Below are 19577 nucleotides of genomic sequence, written 5' to 3'. Positions count from 1 at the left end.
GCGTATAACACAACTCGCTCAATATTAGCCCCTTAGTTTTATTGATAATGAGCAGTAGGGGACCAATTCAAAAGTTCGGATAAAAAATCCTAATTCCCTAAGAATAGGGATAGGGAGGTTAATGGCTCTGCAAGCTTTCCATCCGACAAAATCCTGAAAAAACTTATGGAATTGACATTATTTGTTCGGCATCTGTTTCTCTCAGTTTTGAAACGTGTGAGATCATGTACGATACGAAACTACATTGGGGTCTGTTCATTGCACAGGAAGTCGAGTCGAAGGAGATGAGGACTTCTGGTAGCTATTAAGCACGGACCTATAAGGTTCACACAAATGACCCATAAAACCTCCAAATCTAAAGCAATCGAACAATGACCCAAATCAACACAACCTAGACTATCCAGTGTTGTTTATCCCCATTGTATTATGATAAATACAAAACTTTATAAACAATTCTTTACTTTGATTGAAATTATTTCCAGAAATTACGAAATATCTATAGATAAATAGGAGTCACAAAGAATGGGTTAGTCTAACAGAGAAAATCCATACAACTCGAAATTAGAACATCTCTGAGGATTCAATGAAAATACATCTTCCTTAACAACAAGAGTGATCATTTTTTATTTGATTCTTGGTTCAGTCAGATTCAGAATGACCATTTTCGAAGAACCCACTTATTTACATGGCGTCAGTGATCACGTGGTACAACCACGGGAGGAAACGAGACTTGAGGCAATCGGGAGGTAGGTCAATTTTCATTAAATGATATTTCTTGAAAATTTTCTATTTCTTTCGTGGACCAGTGTAAAACGTGTTGACAAGGAACCGAAAGAGCCTGTACTATATGCGTTTGTGCATTTTATTTTGGTTTGATGCGTTTAAGTTAGTCTTTTGTCCGTAAAAGTGAGAGGGGAAATCGAGGTCAACTTGCCCCCCACCCACTCGGGCTGACGATGGTGGTACCTTCCTAAACTGCATTATTTGCCGTGAAATGGGTCCGTCCTTTATGGATCAGTCTACCTAAGGGGTGCGGGGTCGCTAATGGGTTTAGAAGATTCCAAATGTCACGGACAGTACCATCTTAGTTCGATTAAATCATATAGTTGTGGGGATATATCTAATATTGTATAAAAATGCGGCTTGGTCGCCATTAGCATAATTTATATCGCAAGCTCGACATGTCGGCCATATCAGTGGAAGCCGTCGGATCAAAAGTGGCATTGCGCTCCAAGTTCGATCTCGTTCGATCACATAATAAGACTTTTTCAAAAGTTCGAATTATTTTTCACAATTTACTCCCATATTTATTTCCTTGTTAATCCCAAACACAGAAGAAATGTGTAACCAATTAATAGTGAGATTAGCTCAGTGAATAGTTGCAGCGACTGAAATGTTTGTGGAGGGCCCGTGACCTTTCCGCACTGACAGATGTTTTGTCAATGGGACCTTCCCACCCATACCCCCTCTTGTCTTTAATGACAGAGACAGCTTCCCTATTGGATGTGCCCATTTAATATCATGGGGTGAAAGTCAGAAAGCCTTTAATTACTCAGTGAAATCTGTTTCACACAAACAAACAAAAGGTTCATGTATTAAACAAGTAAAACAATATCACATTACACTTGCATTTAAATTTTAAAATGTATTTGATTAATTAAGGCTTTCCTGTGCATGGAGTTGTCAAATATAAGGATACTTTCATTGTTAATTAAACTTTGGAAATTAAGAAAAAAACATGTTTTTCTTTTCACTTAAGATGGCAACTTTCAATATTCGCCAGTTTATAAGTTGTATTATTTTTTCAGACATACTAAATTAGTAAATATCATGTGTGGATTATATATATATATATATATATATATATATATATATATATATATATATATATAATATATATATATACTGACCTCATAGGCCTATTCAGAGCACCGAGAAATTAATATTGATGGGCATAATTGTGTTGCATATAAAACCAAATTTAGTAAATTAAATTATATTTATATGCCTTCATTATCTATATCAGATAATTTCTTTTAGGAACTTGCAATGTTAGACACTTACAGGGGTTGGTCCAGGGAATAATTGCTCTGGGGTTGACTAGAACCCTTGACATTTTAGAACCCTAATTTGCATGGGAAAAAAATAACTAAAATGATCATGCAGGTAACCAATCTGAACATGAATTAGACATACATAAAGTCTCATTGAGATGATTTACCATGTGATATCTGCAATCTCTTATGCAGACTACCTTTAGCACAGAATGTTGATTTCTGCTCATGAAAATAATTTCATTGGACATCTGTTTGTAGCTTCACAGCATTTCAATCAAACTCAAAACGAACTATGGCAGCAAATGGGTCCATGTTATTTGTCTCTTCCGGAATGAAATATAATACTTGGTAATTGGGGATGACTTGCATGGAGCAATGGCATAACTATACAATTTGAAACATAAAATTTATTATTACTATTTGCGTTACATGCCTTAGGAATAATGTTACATCAAAGACTCAATAATTTGCGCTAACAACACTCAATATGATGTCTATGAAATCGAGCGTACTGTTCATATTTATCATGGCAGTGGGTCATGTGACTGCATCACAATGTTTCATTTCATGTCTTCCAGGTAAAACTACAAATTTCCACAAGAATACCTGCTGACTAACGAGGATGGAGGACCCCCCAAGTCCTGCCAGTAACCATAACTGGGAACAGCCAGATCAGAGCCAATTTGTCACAGCATCCTCGTCCTCAATGAATCCAGCGTCGCCGGAACCACAACAGCCACAGCAGTATGACACCAACAACGCGCAACCCATGCAGGCTTATAACCAGGTACGGGATCTGTAATGCCTTGTCTATGTGGTGTGTCACTGATGCAGGCTTATAACCAGGTACAGGATCTGTAATGCCTTGTCTATGTGGTGTGTCACTGATGCAGGCTTATAACCAGGTACAGGATCTGTAATGCCTTGTCTATGTGGTGTGTCACTGATGCAGGCTTATAACCAGGTACAGGATCTGTAATGCCTTGTCTATGTGGTGTGTCACTGATGCAGGCTTATAACCAGGTACAGGATCTGTAATGCCTTGTCTATGTGGTGTGTCACTGATGCAGGCTTATAACCAGGTACGGGATCTGTAATGCCTTGTCTATGTGGTGTGTCACTGATGCAGGCTTATAACCAGGTACAGGATCTGTAATGCCTTGTCTATGTGGTGTGTCACTGATGCAGGCTTATAACCAGGTACAGGATCTGTAATGCCTTGTCTATGTGGTGTGTCACTGATGCAGGCTTATAACCAGGTACAGGATCTGTAATGCCTAGTCTATGTGCTGTGTCACTGATGCAGGCTTATAACCAGGTATAGTAATAAGATGGTGGTGCTTGTTGTGGTACTGCCAGTAGTTCTCCCATGCAGAGTATGGTACTACTGAGTGACAAGCATTGTCAGTGATGAGAAGTGTCTTGGTGAAGGGAAACAAGTAGGCATGGGATCCAATGTTTACCTTCTGATTTATCAAGAGATGAGATAATGTTGTCATGCTAAAATCTGTGATGTTCTTAAAAATTTCCACAGGCCGCTGAGTTTGAGGAGACTCACTACCATTCTATGAGACCTGCGGCTACATTCTCCGGGGAGTACAGCGGATCCCAGTCAGATGTGTACCAGGCTGCCCACTCCACGTACGAGAGGATATCCCCAGTAGACGACTACCGCGAAGTGGCAGCAGCTGCAGGGAGTGATGGGATATCGTCCTACTCCACGATCCAGCCCGCGGAAACAGCCCAGGTTATACGTATGTCGGCTGTAGACAGCAGTTCCCTACAACAACAGGTACCTGCAGTTACACAAAGATCCCTTATTGCTTAAACCCTCACATGGTTTTCTTTTCAAACATTTTCAATATTACTGTTGCGAGAAGCAGTTGACTAAAATCATTTCCCAAAAGATGTTTCAGAACTCCTGTTTCCCTTCAGAGGAAAAGAATTAACGAAGAAATAATTAGTATGGATGTTTCCTCTTTATTTGTTTGAGAGAAATGACTTTGGTTGAAGTGAAATTATGAGTAACAGTTTCAGGCTACATAGAACATAGGATCTGGTGGACTTCCAGTAGTGTATTAGATTAACATGCTCTTGTTTCTCAGGGTTATCAAGTCCATCAAGTGGTACTGGACCAAGATCACCGTGTTGTGGCTGTACAGAGAGTTATCTCCCCTGCTGACTGTACCGTCAGCCAATCATCTCTCAGCCTCAGACAAGATGGCTCCGAGGCACAGCCCAACACAGCTTTACTGCCTGTTGTGAGAGTTATCTCCCTTTGTTTGTAATGTTAGAACATCAATACTTTAGCATAAATTTTATTTCCTCGGTTACTGACAGTGAAGCATATGAGATGTAATGAGCTGAGTATATACACATGTATGTGAAAATGCCAAACTATGGATTCAGTTTCCTTAAGGTTACAAAACACAGACTAAATCTAATTATTTTGATAGATACATTTCATTCATGTGGATTTAATGGGTATCAGATTGATTTTCTCCAACAAAAGAAAACTTTTGACATCCAAGTGCTGTCATGGTGTTTCAGCAACCGCAGCCAAGTGGTGCCCCGTCCTATGTGACAGTGCATGTGACATCCATGCCACAGTTTGCGTCACACGGCGAAGTGAGCACCTCGGGAGACTCCCCTCTCATGTCACAGTCGGCCACACTGGAGGACAGGGACACCCACAGAGCGGTACGTCACAATCTGTCACAATCTGTCACAATCTGTCACCATCTGTCACAATCCGTCACAAGCTGTCACAATCACAATCTGTCACCATCTGTCACCATCTGTCACAAGCTGTCACAATCTGTCACCATCTGTCACAATCTGTCACAATCAGTCACGAGCTGTCACCATCTGTCACCATCTGTCACGAGCTGTCACAATCTGTCACAAGTTGTCACAATCTGTCACAAGCTGTCACAATCACAATCTGTCATGATCTGTCACAAGGTGTCACAATCTGTCACCATCTGTCACAATCTGTCACAAGCTGTCACAATCTGTCACAATCTGTCACCATCTTTCACAATCTGTCACAATCTGTCACGAGCTGTCACCATCTGTCACAAGCTGTCACAAGCTGTCACAATCATTATCACAATCTGTCACAATCTGTCAAGATCTGTCACAAGGTGTCACCATCTGTCACAATCTGTCACAAGCTGTCACAAGCTGTCACAATCTGTCACAAGCTGTCACAATCCGTCACGAGCCGTCACGATCTGTCACAAGCTGTCACAAGCTGTCACAAGCTGTTACCAGCTGTCACAATCTGTCACAAGCTGTCACAAGCTGTCTCTGTCACAAGCTGTCACGATCTGTCACAAGCTGTCACAAGCTGTCTCTGTCACAAGCTGTCACAAGCTGTCACAAGCTGTCACAATCTGTCACAAGCTGTCACAATCTGTCACAATCTGTCACAAGAACTGATTACATTCCTAACTGCTGATCAATAGACAATTGCAGGGGAATGACCCCTTAGCAGTGTTATGATCAATCATGAAAGTCTATTATGGGCTCTTCTCGTAAAATTACAGATTGGAGTATTCTAAATTTAAATACTAGATTTGTTTGTAACGCTGCTGAGGTGGGTGTTTTCAAACCCTGACAGCAATGATCACTGACGCATTTCTTTTTGTATGCTTGCTCTGGCCAAATGCTCTACATTTAATGTAGCCCATGAAGAGCCGGGCTAGAACAGGTCTTCAGCAACCCATGCTTGCTTTAAAAAGCAACTTTGCTGGTCGTAAGAGGCATCTATCAGAATCAGGTGGTCAGACTCACTGATTTCGTTGATGCATGTCATCGTATCCCAATTGCATGGATCGATGCTCATGATGTCAACCACTGGATTGTCTGGTCCAGACTCGATTATTTACAGACCGCCATCATATAGCTGGAATATTGCTTAGTGCAGTGTTAAACAACGAACAAACAAACATGTAATGTAGACTGGAAGTGTAATGGCACTGGTAGAGGATGTGTAGGTGTGTGTGTTGCAGGATGGCCGAGACCTCGACAGTCTGAGTGGGGAGCCAGACACTACGCAAGAGGATGTCCATGACTACAGCAATGCACATGGTATGTACAGACCACAGCGACACAGGACTAACACATAGCAACACACATAGTAAGTACACACAACACACAGTATGTACAGACTAACACACAGTATGTACAGACCAACACATGGTATGTACAGACCACAGCGACACAGGACTAACACAATAGCAACACACATAGTAAGTACACACAACACACAGTATGTACAGACCAACACACAGTATGTACAGACCAACACACAGTATGTACAGACCAACGCACAGTATTTACAGACCAACACATAGTAAGTACACACAACACACAGTATGTACAGACCAACACACAGTATGTACAGACCAACACACAGTATGTACAGACCAACGCACAGTATGTACAGACCAACACATAGTATGTACAGACCAACACACAGTATGTACAGACCAACGCACAGTATGTACAGACCAACACATAGTATGTACACACAACACACAGTATGTACAGACCAACACACGGTATGTACAGACCAACACACGGTATGTACAGACCACAGCGACACAGGACTAACACAATAGCAACACACATAGTAAGTACACACAACACACAGTATGTACAGACAAACACACAGTGTGGACAGAGCACAGCTACAATTAGGTACATTTAATCCTGGTATGGCAGCACCCAAAAACAAATACAGGGATTTTAAAAAACCCTAAAGCAATATCTTTAAGTACAAAGAAGTAATTCCCTCAACAAAACATATGGGCTGCTGACAGGAGATCCTGGCAGACATCACACCTTGACCTGATTCCCTGGATGTTGCAGCGTCCCGTGGCTACCTGCACCCCTCCACCTCCTACACGTCCACCACCTCCGCCATGGACTCGGAGGCCCTGCACTCCACCATGCCAGGACCCTCCTCCCTCACCACCTCCAGCAGCCACGTGGTGATGGACGCCACCATGGACAGCAGCCACCTGGCCTCCTCCTCCTCGCACGAGGTGGCCATGAGCACCTCACTCGACACCTCACTCCACACGCCAGGGGACGTCATCGTCATGGAGGCCGGCATGGATAGGTCAGTCGGGAGCTCAGCTATAGGACCCGATCTAGGTGAGAGAATATGTCGGCCGGATAACTGGACATTGGCATGCCAGATGTAGCATGGATGTGTTTGGAATAATGACAGTATCAGTGGACAGAGTGAGGTAGTTAAAATAGCAGCAACATTGCCTCCATTACTATCAGCATCAGCTCAGACTCTGTAGTGCCATGTATTAGACCCTATCTCACGTGTGCGTGATAACCCCCATAGTCAGTCGCTGTATCGTATGTAATACAGCACAGACTTTAAAATGTAACTTTATGAATTTGAAGTGTGTTGCTTGTATAAAATATGGACAATTCAGAGCAATTGAGCAGGTTGAGTGGGAATGTATACACCACCACCTGTTATCATGTTATGGTTTTAGTGTCTACTACACAAAGATAAATAGGAAGATAGGATATAGGAACAGAGTTTGTCCATCCTTCCGTCATCTGAATGTGGACACATTTTATCCAGAACTATTCCAGTTAGAGATAGGAAATTTTACACACTGATATTAGTGGTCACGATCTCAAATAAGTTTTAAAAAATAGTGTTGTACATTCGTTTTTGATAGAGTTATGACCCTTACTCCATGCTTTTCAACTTAGTGTGTGAAATTGCAGACAAATTTTCTCAGCAACTACTGAAATTACATGAATGAAAGTTTGCATGCTTATATAAGAGATACTTGTCAAGACTGAGATTGAAAGTTGGTGCCGTACATTATTTGTTTGCAGAGTTATTGCCCCTGGCCAGTGCTTTTCAACTTTGTGCAATCGGTCTGATTTATCTCAGAAACTGCTGAAGTTACTCAAATGAAAATTTGCATACTTTCAAAACATTTTTTTTCTTTTTCAATGCTTTTGTTGTTTCAACTGAGGTCGAAAATTGGTCCCCTAAATTATTTGTTTACAGAGTTATGGCCCTCGATCCATGTTATTTTACTAGGTGCATAGTATGTGCATTGGGGACACGTTTTCTCAGAAACTAAGGGCAGAACTACCATTGTAGCAGAAAAGCAACTGCTTACACCTCAAAAGCTTGTTTTAAAAATAAGTCAACCTCAATTTACCAACCATGCAGTATTATCAATGCAAACTCTATCCGTCAAACATGATATTTGTTGTCTTACTTGAAAATCAGAATGTTTACACACTTTAGGATTTCAGTTGTAAATGGTTTATGAAGTTGTGAGAATGATGTCCCTTTGTTGATACGATATACACAGTCAACAAAGACTGAAAGGTTATTTTAGATCATCATGACATCCCCTTGCCGATGTGACAAACTAATAGCCTATCAGTAGTCTACTAGTGACTTTTGTCTGTTTATTATGATACAATAAACATTTGTTGCCTTTTGAGTTCATCCTGCATTGAGATATCAGTAATGATCTAACGAAACCTTTAGGAAACAAACATGCTTTGTGACTTAAGCTCTCACAATTATTTCCATTATAATGATAGGTCATTTGTCATAGATGTTTCTTGAGTGGAAGTGGTAAATGTGTTGGTGAAACACATATATATTACTAATATAACATTATATTAGTTAAATTACCAATATTTGTTACTAATAAAATCTTACATAAACAGTCTCAAGCTTTTTAAGAACATCTAAAAAATTTTGGGTGTGTGTGCAAAATTGGTTTTGCTAACACTCAATATTAGCCTAGTTGCGCCCCTGGAAACTACTGAAGTGAGCTTATCCCAAAGATACTTATCAAAACTTGAGTTATTTTTCCAGAGAAAAGGCCTTTTGTGTATATTAATCTCACATTTACTCAAAGCATTAGTGGCTATCTCTTTTTGAGGCTTTACAGGACTATTTTTTATAGTTTATATTCACTACTATATGAACAAACAAAATTCTTATTGGCAAATTGCACATGCAAGGTTGTTGCATAACTACCTGCCAAAACAATGGACATAACACTCAGTCGGGGTATGACACAAGGTGTTTCCCAACAGGACTGATCTGAACTGACTGAGTAGAAGGCTGTATGATCTGCTTCTGTGTTCAGCCCAGGCGGTGGCGGACAGCATGGTCACTGGCAGCGATGCAGCACTGGGGCAGGTGTACAGCAGGGTCATGGACGACGACAAGGAGAATGACCCTCAGTCAAGTCATGGCCGAGTCAGTGCGTCGGTGGGTATAGTAGTCCCATGTGAACATCGTCATATACGTGTACACTAAACCCTGTGGGGTATCCAGGTTACAGTAGTCCCATGTGAACATCGTCATATACATGTACACAAAACCCTGTGGGGTGTCCAGGTTACAGTAGTCCCATGTGAACATCGTCATATACGTGTACACTAAACCCTGTGGGGTATCCACGTTACAGTATTCCCGTGTGAACATCGTCATATACATGTACACAAAACCCTGTGGGGTATCCAGGTTACAGTAGTCCCATGTGAACATCGTCATATACATGTACACTAAACCCTGTGGGGTGTCCAGGTTACAGTATTCCCGTGTGAACATCGTCATATACGTGTACACTAAACCCTGTAGGGTATCCAGGTTACAGTAGTCCCGTGTGAACATCATCATATACATGTACACTAAACCCTGTGGGGTATCCAGGTTACAGTATTCCCGTGTGAACATCGTCATATACGTGTACACAAAACCCTGTGGGGTGTCCAGGTTACAGAAGTCCCATGTGAACATCGTCATAAAAATGTACACTAAACCCTGTGGGGTATCCAGGTTACAGTTGTCCCGTGTGAACATCGTCATATACATGTACACTAAACCCTGTGAGGTATCCAGGTTACAGTAGTCCCTTGTGAACATCGTCACATACATGTACACTAAACCCTGTGAGGTATCCAGGTTACAGTAGTCCCATGTGAACATCGTCATATACGTGTACACTAAACCCTGTGGGGTATCCAGGTTACAGTATTCCCATGTGAACATCGTCATATACATGTACACTAAACCCTGTGGGGTGTCCAGGTGACAGTAGTCCTGTGTGAACATCGTCATATACATGTACACTAAACCCTGTGGGGTGTCCAGGTGACAGTAGTCCCATGTGAACATCGTCATATACATGTACACTAAACCCTGTGGGGTATCCAGGTTACAGTAGTCCCATGTGAACATCGTCATATACATGTACACTAAACCCTGTGGGGTATCCAGGTTACAGTAGTCCCATGTGAACATCGTCATATACATGTACACAAAACCCTGTGGGGTATCCAGGTTACAGTATTCCCGTGTGAACATCGTCAGATACGTGTACACTAAACCCTGTGGGGTATCCAGGTTACAGTAGTCCCATGTGAACATCGTCATATACGTGTACACTAAACCCTGTGGGGTATCCAGGTTACAGTATTCCCGTGTGAACATCGTCAGATACGTGTACACTAAACCCTGTGGGGTATCCAGGTGACAGTATTCCCGTGTGATTATCGTCATATACATGTACACTAAACCCTGTAGGGTTTCCAGGTGACAGTATTCCCTTGTGATTATCGTCATATACATGTACACTAAACCCTGTAGGGTGTCCAGGTTACAGTAGTCCCGTGTGATTATCGTCATATACATGTACACTAAACCCTGTAGGGTATCCAGGTGACAGTATTCCCGTGTGATTATCGTCATATACGTGTACACTAAACCCTGTAGGGTGTCCAGGTTACAGTATTCCCGTGTGATTATCGTCATATACGTGTACACTAAACCCTGTAGGGTGTCCAGGTTACAGTATTCCCGTGTGATTATCGTCATATACATGTACACTAAACCCTGTAGGGTGTCCAGGTTACAGTATTCCCGTGTGATTATCGTCATATACGTGTACACTAAACCCTGTAGGGTGTCCAGGTTACAGTATTCCCGTGTGATTATCATCATATACATGTACACTAAACCCTGTAGGGTGTCCAGGTTACAGTATTCCTCAACAGTCTGTTGCTGTAATGTATGATGTTTACTTTTGTCATAAGAGGTGACTAAATTGGATTGGGTTTGAATGCCTTTCAATGTGCCATGATGACATGGGGTGCTGCTCATTATATCAGTCACTATTTGGTGTGGCCTAGACTCGATTAGTTAGAGGCTGTAGAAAGCCACGTCACTTAATGTTGCCTGATCTGGTGTCAGTGTGTCAGCAGTGTAATGATGTTGTGTTTCAGGTGAGAAAGTCCACCCGTATCGCAACATTAGACCAGGAGCAGGCCTCCACCTCCTGGCGCCGGCGCCGCCACACCTACGTCCCCAAACCCTACAACTCAGATGAACTGTGTAAGTGTCAGACGTTGAGTCAGGGGCTGCCATCCATGTGACTCCAGCCCTTGTCAGCACTCCTTTACCTCAAGGCTACAGTAGGACAACAGGAGACATGTGAATACAGGCATCTTACCACATCATATAAGAAAGCTCTTGATTTTAAGCTTAGATATCTATCTACAATATTGTTTATTACAGTACAGATTTGTAGGATGAGCGTTGTGTTCTACATGTTGCTGGACAGCTCAGATTTGTAGGATGAGCGTTGTGTTCTACATGTTGCTGGACGGCTCAGATTTGTAGGATGAGTGTTGTGTTCTACATGTTGCTGGACAGCTCAGATTTGTGGGATGAGTGTTGTGTTGGGATGAGTGTTGTGTTCTACATGTTGTTGGACAGCTCAGATTTGAGGGATGAGTTTTGTGTTCTACATGTTGCTGGACAGCTCAGATTTGTAGGATGAGCGTTGTGTTCTACATGTTGCTGGACGGCTCAGATTTGTAGGATGAGTGTTGTGTTCTACATGTTGCTGGACAGCTCAGATTTGTGGGATGAGTGTTGTGTTGGGATGAGTGTTGTGTTCTACATGTTGCTGGACAGCTCAGATTTGAGGGATGAGTTTTGTGTTCTACATGTTGCTGGACAGCTCAGATTTGTAGGATGAGCGTTGTGTACTACATGTTGCTGGACAGCTCAGACTTGTAGGATGAGTGTTGTGTTCTACATGTTGCTGGACAGCTCAGATTTGTAGGATGAGTGTTGTGTTCTACATGTTGCTGGACAGCTCAGACTTGTGGAATGAGTGTTGTGTTCTACATGTTGCTGGACAGCTCAGACTTGTAGGATGAGCGTTGTGTTCTACATGTTGCTGGACAGCTCAGATTTGTAGGATGAGCGTTGTGTACTACATGTTGCTGGACAGCTCAGACTTGTAGGATGAGTGTTGTGTTCTACATGTTGCTGGACGGCTCAGACTTGTGGGATGAGTGTTGTGTTGGGATGAGTGTTGTGTTCTACATGTTGCTGGACGGCTCAGATTTGTGGGATGAGTGTTGTGTTCTACATGTTGCTGGACAGCTCAGATTTGTGGGATGAGTGTTGTGTTCCTCATATTGTTGTTAATATGGTTTCCTCAACCAGTGCTGTGTTTAGAACAGTTTGATTAATGTAGAAATATAAATCGTCCTGTGTGTTTGTGTTCAGGGTGTGAGGAGTGCATGACCACGTACCCGACGGAGTGTCCTGTCCACCGACTGTCTATAGTGTTGGACAAGGTGGTGCTGTCTCGGGCATGGTCAAGCCTGCCGCCACAACTACAGATCTACCGCCTCAGTGAAACAGGAGGGGCAGGTAACTCTTTCCTCTTGGAAAATTACTTCCCCTTGAAGATACTGTAAAATCATGCTTGTTCCCATAAATAATATATTTCATTCATTATTTTTCTTGCTCATGTTAACAGTCTTGAGTTTTTCATTATAGTATTTAATATCATCTGTCCCCAAAAGCTTGAAATTCTTAAGACAGTGTATGTACTTTCATTTAGGAATGATTGGATTTCAAACAGGTAACAACTGTTTGCTTTTGAATAAAATGTTTCATCCATTACCAATTAAATATGTCTATTTTGTTTTTCTAGAACTGGGAGTGTTTGCCAAAAAGCCAATCCCCAAGTATACCCAGTTTGGTCCTTTTGTGGGAGATCTGGTTGATTCTCAGGAGAAAGTCACTGTGCACAAATTTCCACTGATGGTAAGATGTATTATTATGTGAATCCCTTACATGTGTGACATTCCTTAGCAGCCTGCTTCTGCTTGCCTGGAGTTGAAGCTAGGATCAGATTCCAGGGGCCTGGTAAAGTTCATGTTGACACTTTGTCTCCCCTCTATTCGATACCTGTGAGAATGTGTCCACAGTGCTTCCAGAGAAATGTTGACACTATAGTGTTGTCCAAATGCATGTATACAGTCTATGTATGAGCAGACAAGGAGATAACCCATGGATATCGAGATGTGTGTCGGGTTGTATGGACACAGATTCTTGCTGTTGCAGCTGGACCGGAGTGACAGCACACTGGCCTACTTCGAGACCTCTGATGAGAACAAGTGTAACTGGATGATGTTTGTTAGACCCGCAGAGAACTTCATGGAGCAGAACCTGGTGGCATACCAGCACGGCCAGGACATCTTCTTCACAGTCGCCAAACCCATCGACACCCGTCAGGAGCTGAAGGTAACCATTGATAGAGAGAACTACACTCTGATACATGTTGTGATCCATTCGCTTGTTTGTTTAATGGCCATTTCCGTGAATGCTGCTAATAGGAGTGTGGGTAGCCACCTACTTCCTGTTACATCCCCTTCTGGTTACATTGCAACATAATTTGACTCACAATACCGAAAATCAAATACAGTTTCCACTTTGTGAAGCCGAAATAATTTTGAAAATTAGCATAATCCAAAAAATCTCATTGCTTCTGGACCAGGGGAGATTTTCTCTCACAGATCGTGACTAAAATATAAGTTTGTTATATCAGTCAGTTTGTTATAAGTGTGTTTGTTATAAACGTAGTTTACTGTACATGCATTTTGTTTATTCAAAGTTTATTTTCATGTTTTGGTGTAACATAGTTTTATATGATCATATGATAAACAGAAGCATTTGATAACAAATGTATCTGTATGACTGTTTTGGAGAAGTGGTATTGCCAAGTGGTTAAAGCATTGCTTGTTGAGCCAAAAAAGGTACAATGTGTGGAGCCCATTTCTTCTGTCCCCCATTGTGATAGTGCTGGAATATTGCTAAAAGCGCCATAAAACCCCACTGACTCCCCCACTGACTGTTTGTGTTTAGGGGGCGGTCGGGTAGCCTAGTGGTTAAAGCGTTCGCTCGTCACGTCGAAGACCCGGGTCCGATTCCCGACTTGGGTACAATGTGTGAAGCCCATTTCTGGTGTTCCCCGCCGTGATATTGCTGGAATATTGCTAAAAGTGACGTAAAACCATACTCACTCACTCACTCACTGTTTGTGTTTTTCCATCTAGGTGTGGTACGCAGCCCACTATGCCACCAGGATGGGGCTGAAGACCCATGACATGACGCAGGAGGACAGAGATGGTGGGTAGTCTCAGCATGAGAAACACATATCACTGCACATCACGAGTACACATGATTGATGAATGATAATGAACAAGCACTTTTGATGGAGATTTATGTGCTATTCTTGATGATGATGAAGTGTGAGAGTAAGATGTGAATGTGTTTCAGCACTTGATGAGCAGGAATACCGATTCCCTTGTTACGAGTGTAACAAACGCTTCAAGACATCTGTGGCACTACAGCGCCATCTGCTGGGTCACGAGGAAGGCACTGCAAACCAAGGTGATGATGATGAATTTGATGAAAAGGTTGAAGTCCGCAGCAAGGCCAAGAAGCGGTTGTTCACAAAGGGTCTCTTCAAGGCCCGGGCTAGAGCAGGGAAGAAGGTTAGTGCAAAGATTCAGGATAGTTTTCCAGTCTGAAGTTGTGGTTAAGATATGACATTATTTATTCCTGTGTGAGCCTATTGGAATAGGTGCTGTCTGCGAATTACCGTCCTTGCATTATTTGTACAATTCATTGATTTATTCAGTGCCTTCAATCATCAGGGAATGCAAGTATCAGGCTTTTTTTGTGCACTTAGGATGAACTTGAGTGAATCAATTTACAGGATAAGATGTCAAGATCTATGAATTTACAGGATAAGTTGTCATGATCTGTTGAGTCAATCAATTTACGGGATAAGATGTCAAGATCTATGAATTTACAGGATAAGATATCATGATCTGTTGAGTAAATCAATTTACGGGATAAGATGTCAAGATCTACTACTGAGAGGATCAATTTTCAGAATAAGATGACATACTTTTCTGAATTGTATTTACATTACACTTGCATCTACTTTACAGGATGGTCTCGGAGAGACATCTGGCTACCAGTGGAAGAAAAAGTCCACCAGTATCTACCTCAACAAGTGAGTAGCACCATCAACCTGTCTCCATATCTAACACGGGAGTCAAGAGGGCCCCAGGGCTTTTCCATCCTTGGTCCTCCTCCCCCCCCCAGTCTCACTCCCACTCGTATCTGGCGTTCCTAACATATGATGATAAGTATATTTATATGGAAGTATAGAATTAGGTTATGAAGATGAAATGCCATTTAACAAAGTGATTATACTCAGAAACTCCAGTCCAGACAATTTTTGTTGTTGGGAAGATATATTTCACTTCTGTTAAGAAATAAATCATGAAATCTTTAGACCATGCTACATTTTACATCAAGTGTTGACTGATACGTCAAGAAACCAGCCCGTCATTGTGTGTCTAATATTCTGACTTATTACATTGACCTCAGAACCCTGAAGAAGTATCAGCGGCGACCTCACACGGAGAAGATCAGGCAGACGATCAAATCTCTCTACAAGAAGAAGGGCAAGGACACTGGTGGGAATGAGTGGGTGTGCATGCACTGTGACCTCACTTTTGACAACTCTAACCTCCTAAATTTGCATACGCTGACCCATGCTGCTGAAGATGTTGGTTTGGATGAAATCAAGAAATTTGCATGTGATGTCGGAGAAATGCAGAACGCCAACTCGGATAGTGACATGCGCACTGAGGATGGTGAAATTGTTAGCATGGAGACGTACCTGGCCTGTCCAATGTGTCACAGGCAGTTTGCTAACAAGAGAGATCTCATTGACCATGCCTCTGAACATGGAAAAAGCAAGAAGAAATTGCTAAATCCAAACAGGCCTCACAAGTGTGAAAAATGTTGGAAGGCCTTTGGGTCTCAGGACCGTCTCCAGAAGCACATGTTGTGTCACGGTGAGGAGGACAGCAAGCCCTTGCAGTGTGATGTGTGTTACAAGCGCTTCATGAACAACTCCGCACTGGCCTGTCACATGAAGACACACAGTGACAAGAAGTACTACGAGTGTCCCATATGTCGTCTTGGCTTCGACCAGATCACCACCATGAAGAATCACATAGTTCTTCACGCTCAAAGTGGATATTTCACATGCCCTGAGTGTGGGAAGCAGTTTGATGATTATCATATTATTCGCAAACACATGAAGGCGTTCCATTCTGAAAAACGTTACCCCTGCCCGGAGTGTGATAAAGTGTTTCCTCGACAGGACAAGCTGAAGCTTCATATGCTAAGACATTCGACTCATCGTGAGTTCATGTGCGAGAACTGTGGGCGTCAGTTCAAACGGAAAGACAAACTAAAGGAGCATATAAAGCGAATGCATTCTTTAGAGCGGGAGGTGAAAAATGCTCACAAGGGTGACAGGTCTCCATCCAAGAAATTCATTCCAAAAGTGTCTCCAACTGACTATCATAGGTTTATCTACAAATGCCACACCTGTCTCTTAGGGTTCAAACGACGGGGAATGTTGGTGAACCATCTTGCCAAAAGGCATCCCGAGATTAAGCCTGACCAGGTGCCAGAACTCAATCTCCCTATCTTGAAAACCCAGCGAGATTACTATTGTCAGTATTGTGATAAAGTGTACAAATCAAGTTCCAAACGGAAAGCTCACATCATCAAAAACCACCCTGGTGCAGATCTGCCCATCAGCAGCCGGAAGAAATGCCTCATCCCAGAGATCCCTGGACTTCCAAACCCGACCTATTCCCAGACAGTGGGCTCCATCACAACCATGCCCCATTCATGCCAGTTCTGTCATAAGCAATACGCCAGCAAGGCTAAACTTATGCAACATCAAAGGAAGAAGCATCCTGACTTTGTACCACAGTTGCCTGAACGACCAAAGATGAAAGATGAACTTCCTCTGCTGGAACCTGCTCAGCAGCCTGAGCGTTATGAGGAGGTGACCGCAACAGTCCAGGGAGCTCAGCCCGAGACCCTTCAAGCTGCTGACCTCCTGACCCAGGCAATGAGTGAGCTGACCCAGACACTGCAAGAGTATCGTCCGGGGGAGTTCCACATCACATCCCGCCTCCCAACGATGGTGATCACCCCGGCCCAGCACCCCAGCCAGCAGCACACCACCATCGAGCTCAGCCATCTCGGACACGCGCTGGCACACACACAGTTTGCTCAGGTTGCCACTTCAGGGGCAACAGTGATTGCTGCAGCACCACCTCCAGCAGGCCAGCAAGCAATTGTTGCGGGGCATCCGGTGTCAGTGTCGGTTGTGACAACCAACCCAGGACAAACTCAGACTATTCAAGTCCCAGTGTCAACATGGGCAAATTATCAGACTTACCGATAGGGAGGCTGCCCTTGCTGACTTGCTGGAACAAGATTTAGAGCATTGAACAACTCGCATATCTTTTACCAAGAACATTGTTAGCGTAGATCCTCTATTTCAGGCTATGATTTGATATTTTGACAATATTTGGCATCACTTTTCCATCTGTAATGTCTTCTTCTTTTGACTTCTGTCAAATGGGATCACCTTTCTAATTACTTGTTAATTAACTCAAGATTACATGGAACTTGTAGTTCTTGTAGTGTGCATGACACACCTTACAGAAGATAGCATAGCCACTGTCTGCAGGAAGCATCTGTCTAACAAGATAAAGGTCAATCTGTATAAACCTGCTACAGGACGTCTCCTTACATCACATTGCTGCTCTATACATACTGGGGACATGTACAGTGACCTGGCCATCTGAAGTGAAGGGGAATGTTCATAAAAAACACAACTCAAAGTCATCACTACGTATTTTGTTATATAAAGATCAACACAGTTGCAGAAGCCATCGTTCGGTTTAGGTAAACAGAGTTACCCCCCTTTCCTATCTTGACTAGTTTTTCTTTAATCATTCTGAATACAGCTGTGTGTCATCAGACGAGTAGGATGCAGGGAATCAAAGCATGTTTTCTTAACTTGCTTTTCTAGTAGTGATTTATTATTTATATCCTTTGGGTTGTGAATTTAATGATAACCTTGTGACTCTATTCTTGCAGGGCCTCTGCCAATGTAGTATATATGTTGCAGCTGTATTTTCAACATATATTGTATGGTTGTCTTGTAGCTATGCTAACAATTCTTTTAATATAATGTTGCATTATGATATTATGACGAAATGCAGACAACCGTTTGATTTCATATTGTTGTGTACCTATTTCACAACCAAATTGGAAAATGCATCCTGTACAGTGTTTTTTTCTCAAATGTCTGAACACATTGTCTGCCAACAAATGTAACATGGAATATGTGCTTACATATTTATTACGTATTATGACAATCAGAAAGTATGTGGAAGGTTGATCTGTTTTGTTAAAGTTGTTTATTTAATGTGTTTGTTATAACCCTGTCTGAGCAGATATGAACAGTTGAGCAAGCATTCTTCAAGGACGTTCAGTTGGTATCTGATCCAGACAGAGATATTAAGGCATTTTTGTTATCAATCAATGTAGAGATTCAAAATGAATTTTGCTGATGCTATGTAAAAATGTGTGATTACATTCTGCTTGTCACCCTTGATTACCCAGCATACTCGGGTCCTTTATGACAGGTGTATATCCAGGTGGATTGGAGATGTATGATACAGTGGATAATCAAGGATGTTAGCTTGTAGATCTCTAAACTAATTCCACAAGTCAAGGCCTGGCAAAATCATACCAGTTATATATTCATAATAGACTATGTGGTATTTCATTCTTGGTAACATTTCTTTGGTTGAATGACATGTTTTACCAAGTTGACAGTTCTTTGTTTGCAAGATATGCTTGCTTGAGAGTTACGTGGTACTGATGTTACTCCTCAGTGTAATAAAACCTTACATCTGATGCAGGCAGTGTTGTGAGTTGCAGCAACATCCATGTGACTGACACTCTTGTCCCTGGGACAGCGGACCGCAGGTGAGCTGACACAATCTCACTTCCAGAACTACTACCAGCATCCGCTCTATCAGTTTGACACACTGTGATACATTATGTGTAGTGTCTGTGCAGTTGTACTGTGCATCAGTTGTTACAGTCGCTGGTCACAGCTAGGCTTGTGTACTGCAGGCCTGGACCACACATCTTACAGCCATCAGCCAGGGATAAGACGAGTAGCATTGTAGCAGTAACTTTCCATGGGTAGTTACAGTCAGGCAAGTGTG

The 19577-nt window shown here is 42.3% G+C and overlaps 1 protein-coding gene across 1 annotated transcript; it reads left to right on the top strand.

The window, feature by feature from the left end:
- The first annotated feature begins 662 nt into the window (after positions 1 to 662).
- Positions 663 to 19232, top strand: LOC139458335 (PR domain zinc finger protein 10-like). The gene is made up of 16 exons (XM_071239723.1): positions 663 to 746; positions 2636 to 2844; positions 3592 to 3849; positions 4163 to 4318; positions 4608 to 4757; positions 6074 to 6152; positions 6936 to 7223; positions 9224 to 9348; positions 11364 to 11472; positions 12661 to 12807; positions 13094 to 13206; positions 13507 to 13686; positions 14499 to 14571; positions 14722 to 14939; positions 15402 to 15466; positions 15847 to 19232. The coding sequence occupies exons 2-16, from the start codon at positions 2680 to 2682 to the stop codon at positions 17732 to 17734; spliced, it is 4014 nt and encodes a 1337-aa protein (XP_071095824.1). The 5' UTR covers positions 663 to 746; positions 2636 to 2679; the 3' UTR covers positions 17735 to 19232.
- Positions 19233 to 19577: the final 345 nt, after the last annotated feature.

The sequence above is a fragment of the Haliotis cracherodii genome, unplaced genomic scaffold, assembly GCF_022045235.1.
Source record: "Haliotis cracherodii isolate W230 unplaced genomic scaffold, xgHalCrac1.p SCAF_12, whole genome shotgun sequence".
NCBI lineage: Eukaryota > Metazoa > Mollusca > Gastropoda > Lepetellida > Haliotidae > Haliotis > Haliotis cracherodii.
Note: the sequence above shows the minus strand (reverse complement) of the source record. Positions and strands in the feature narration are given on the sequence as shown.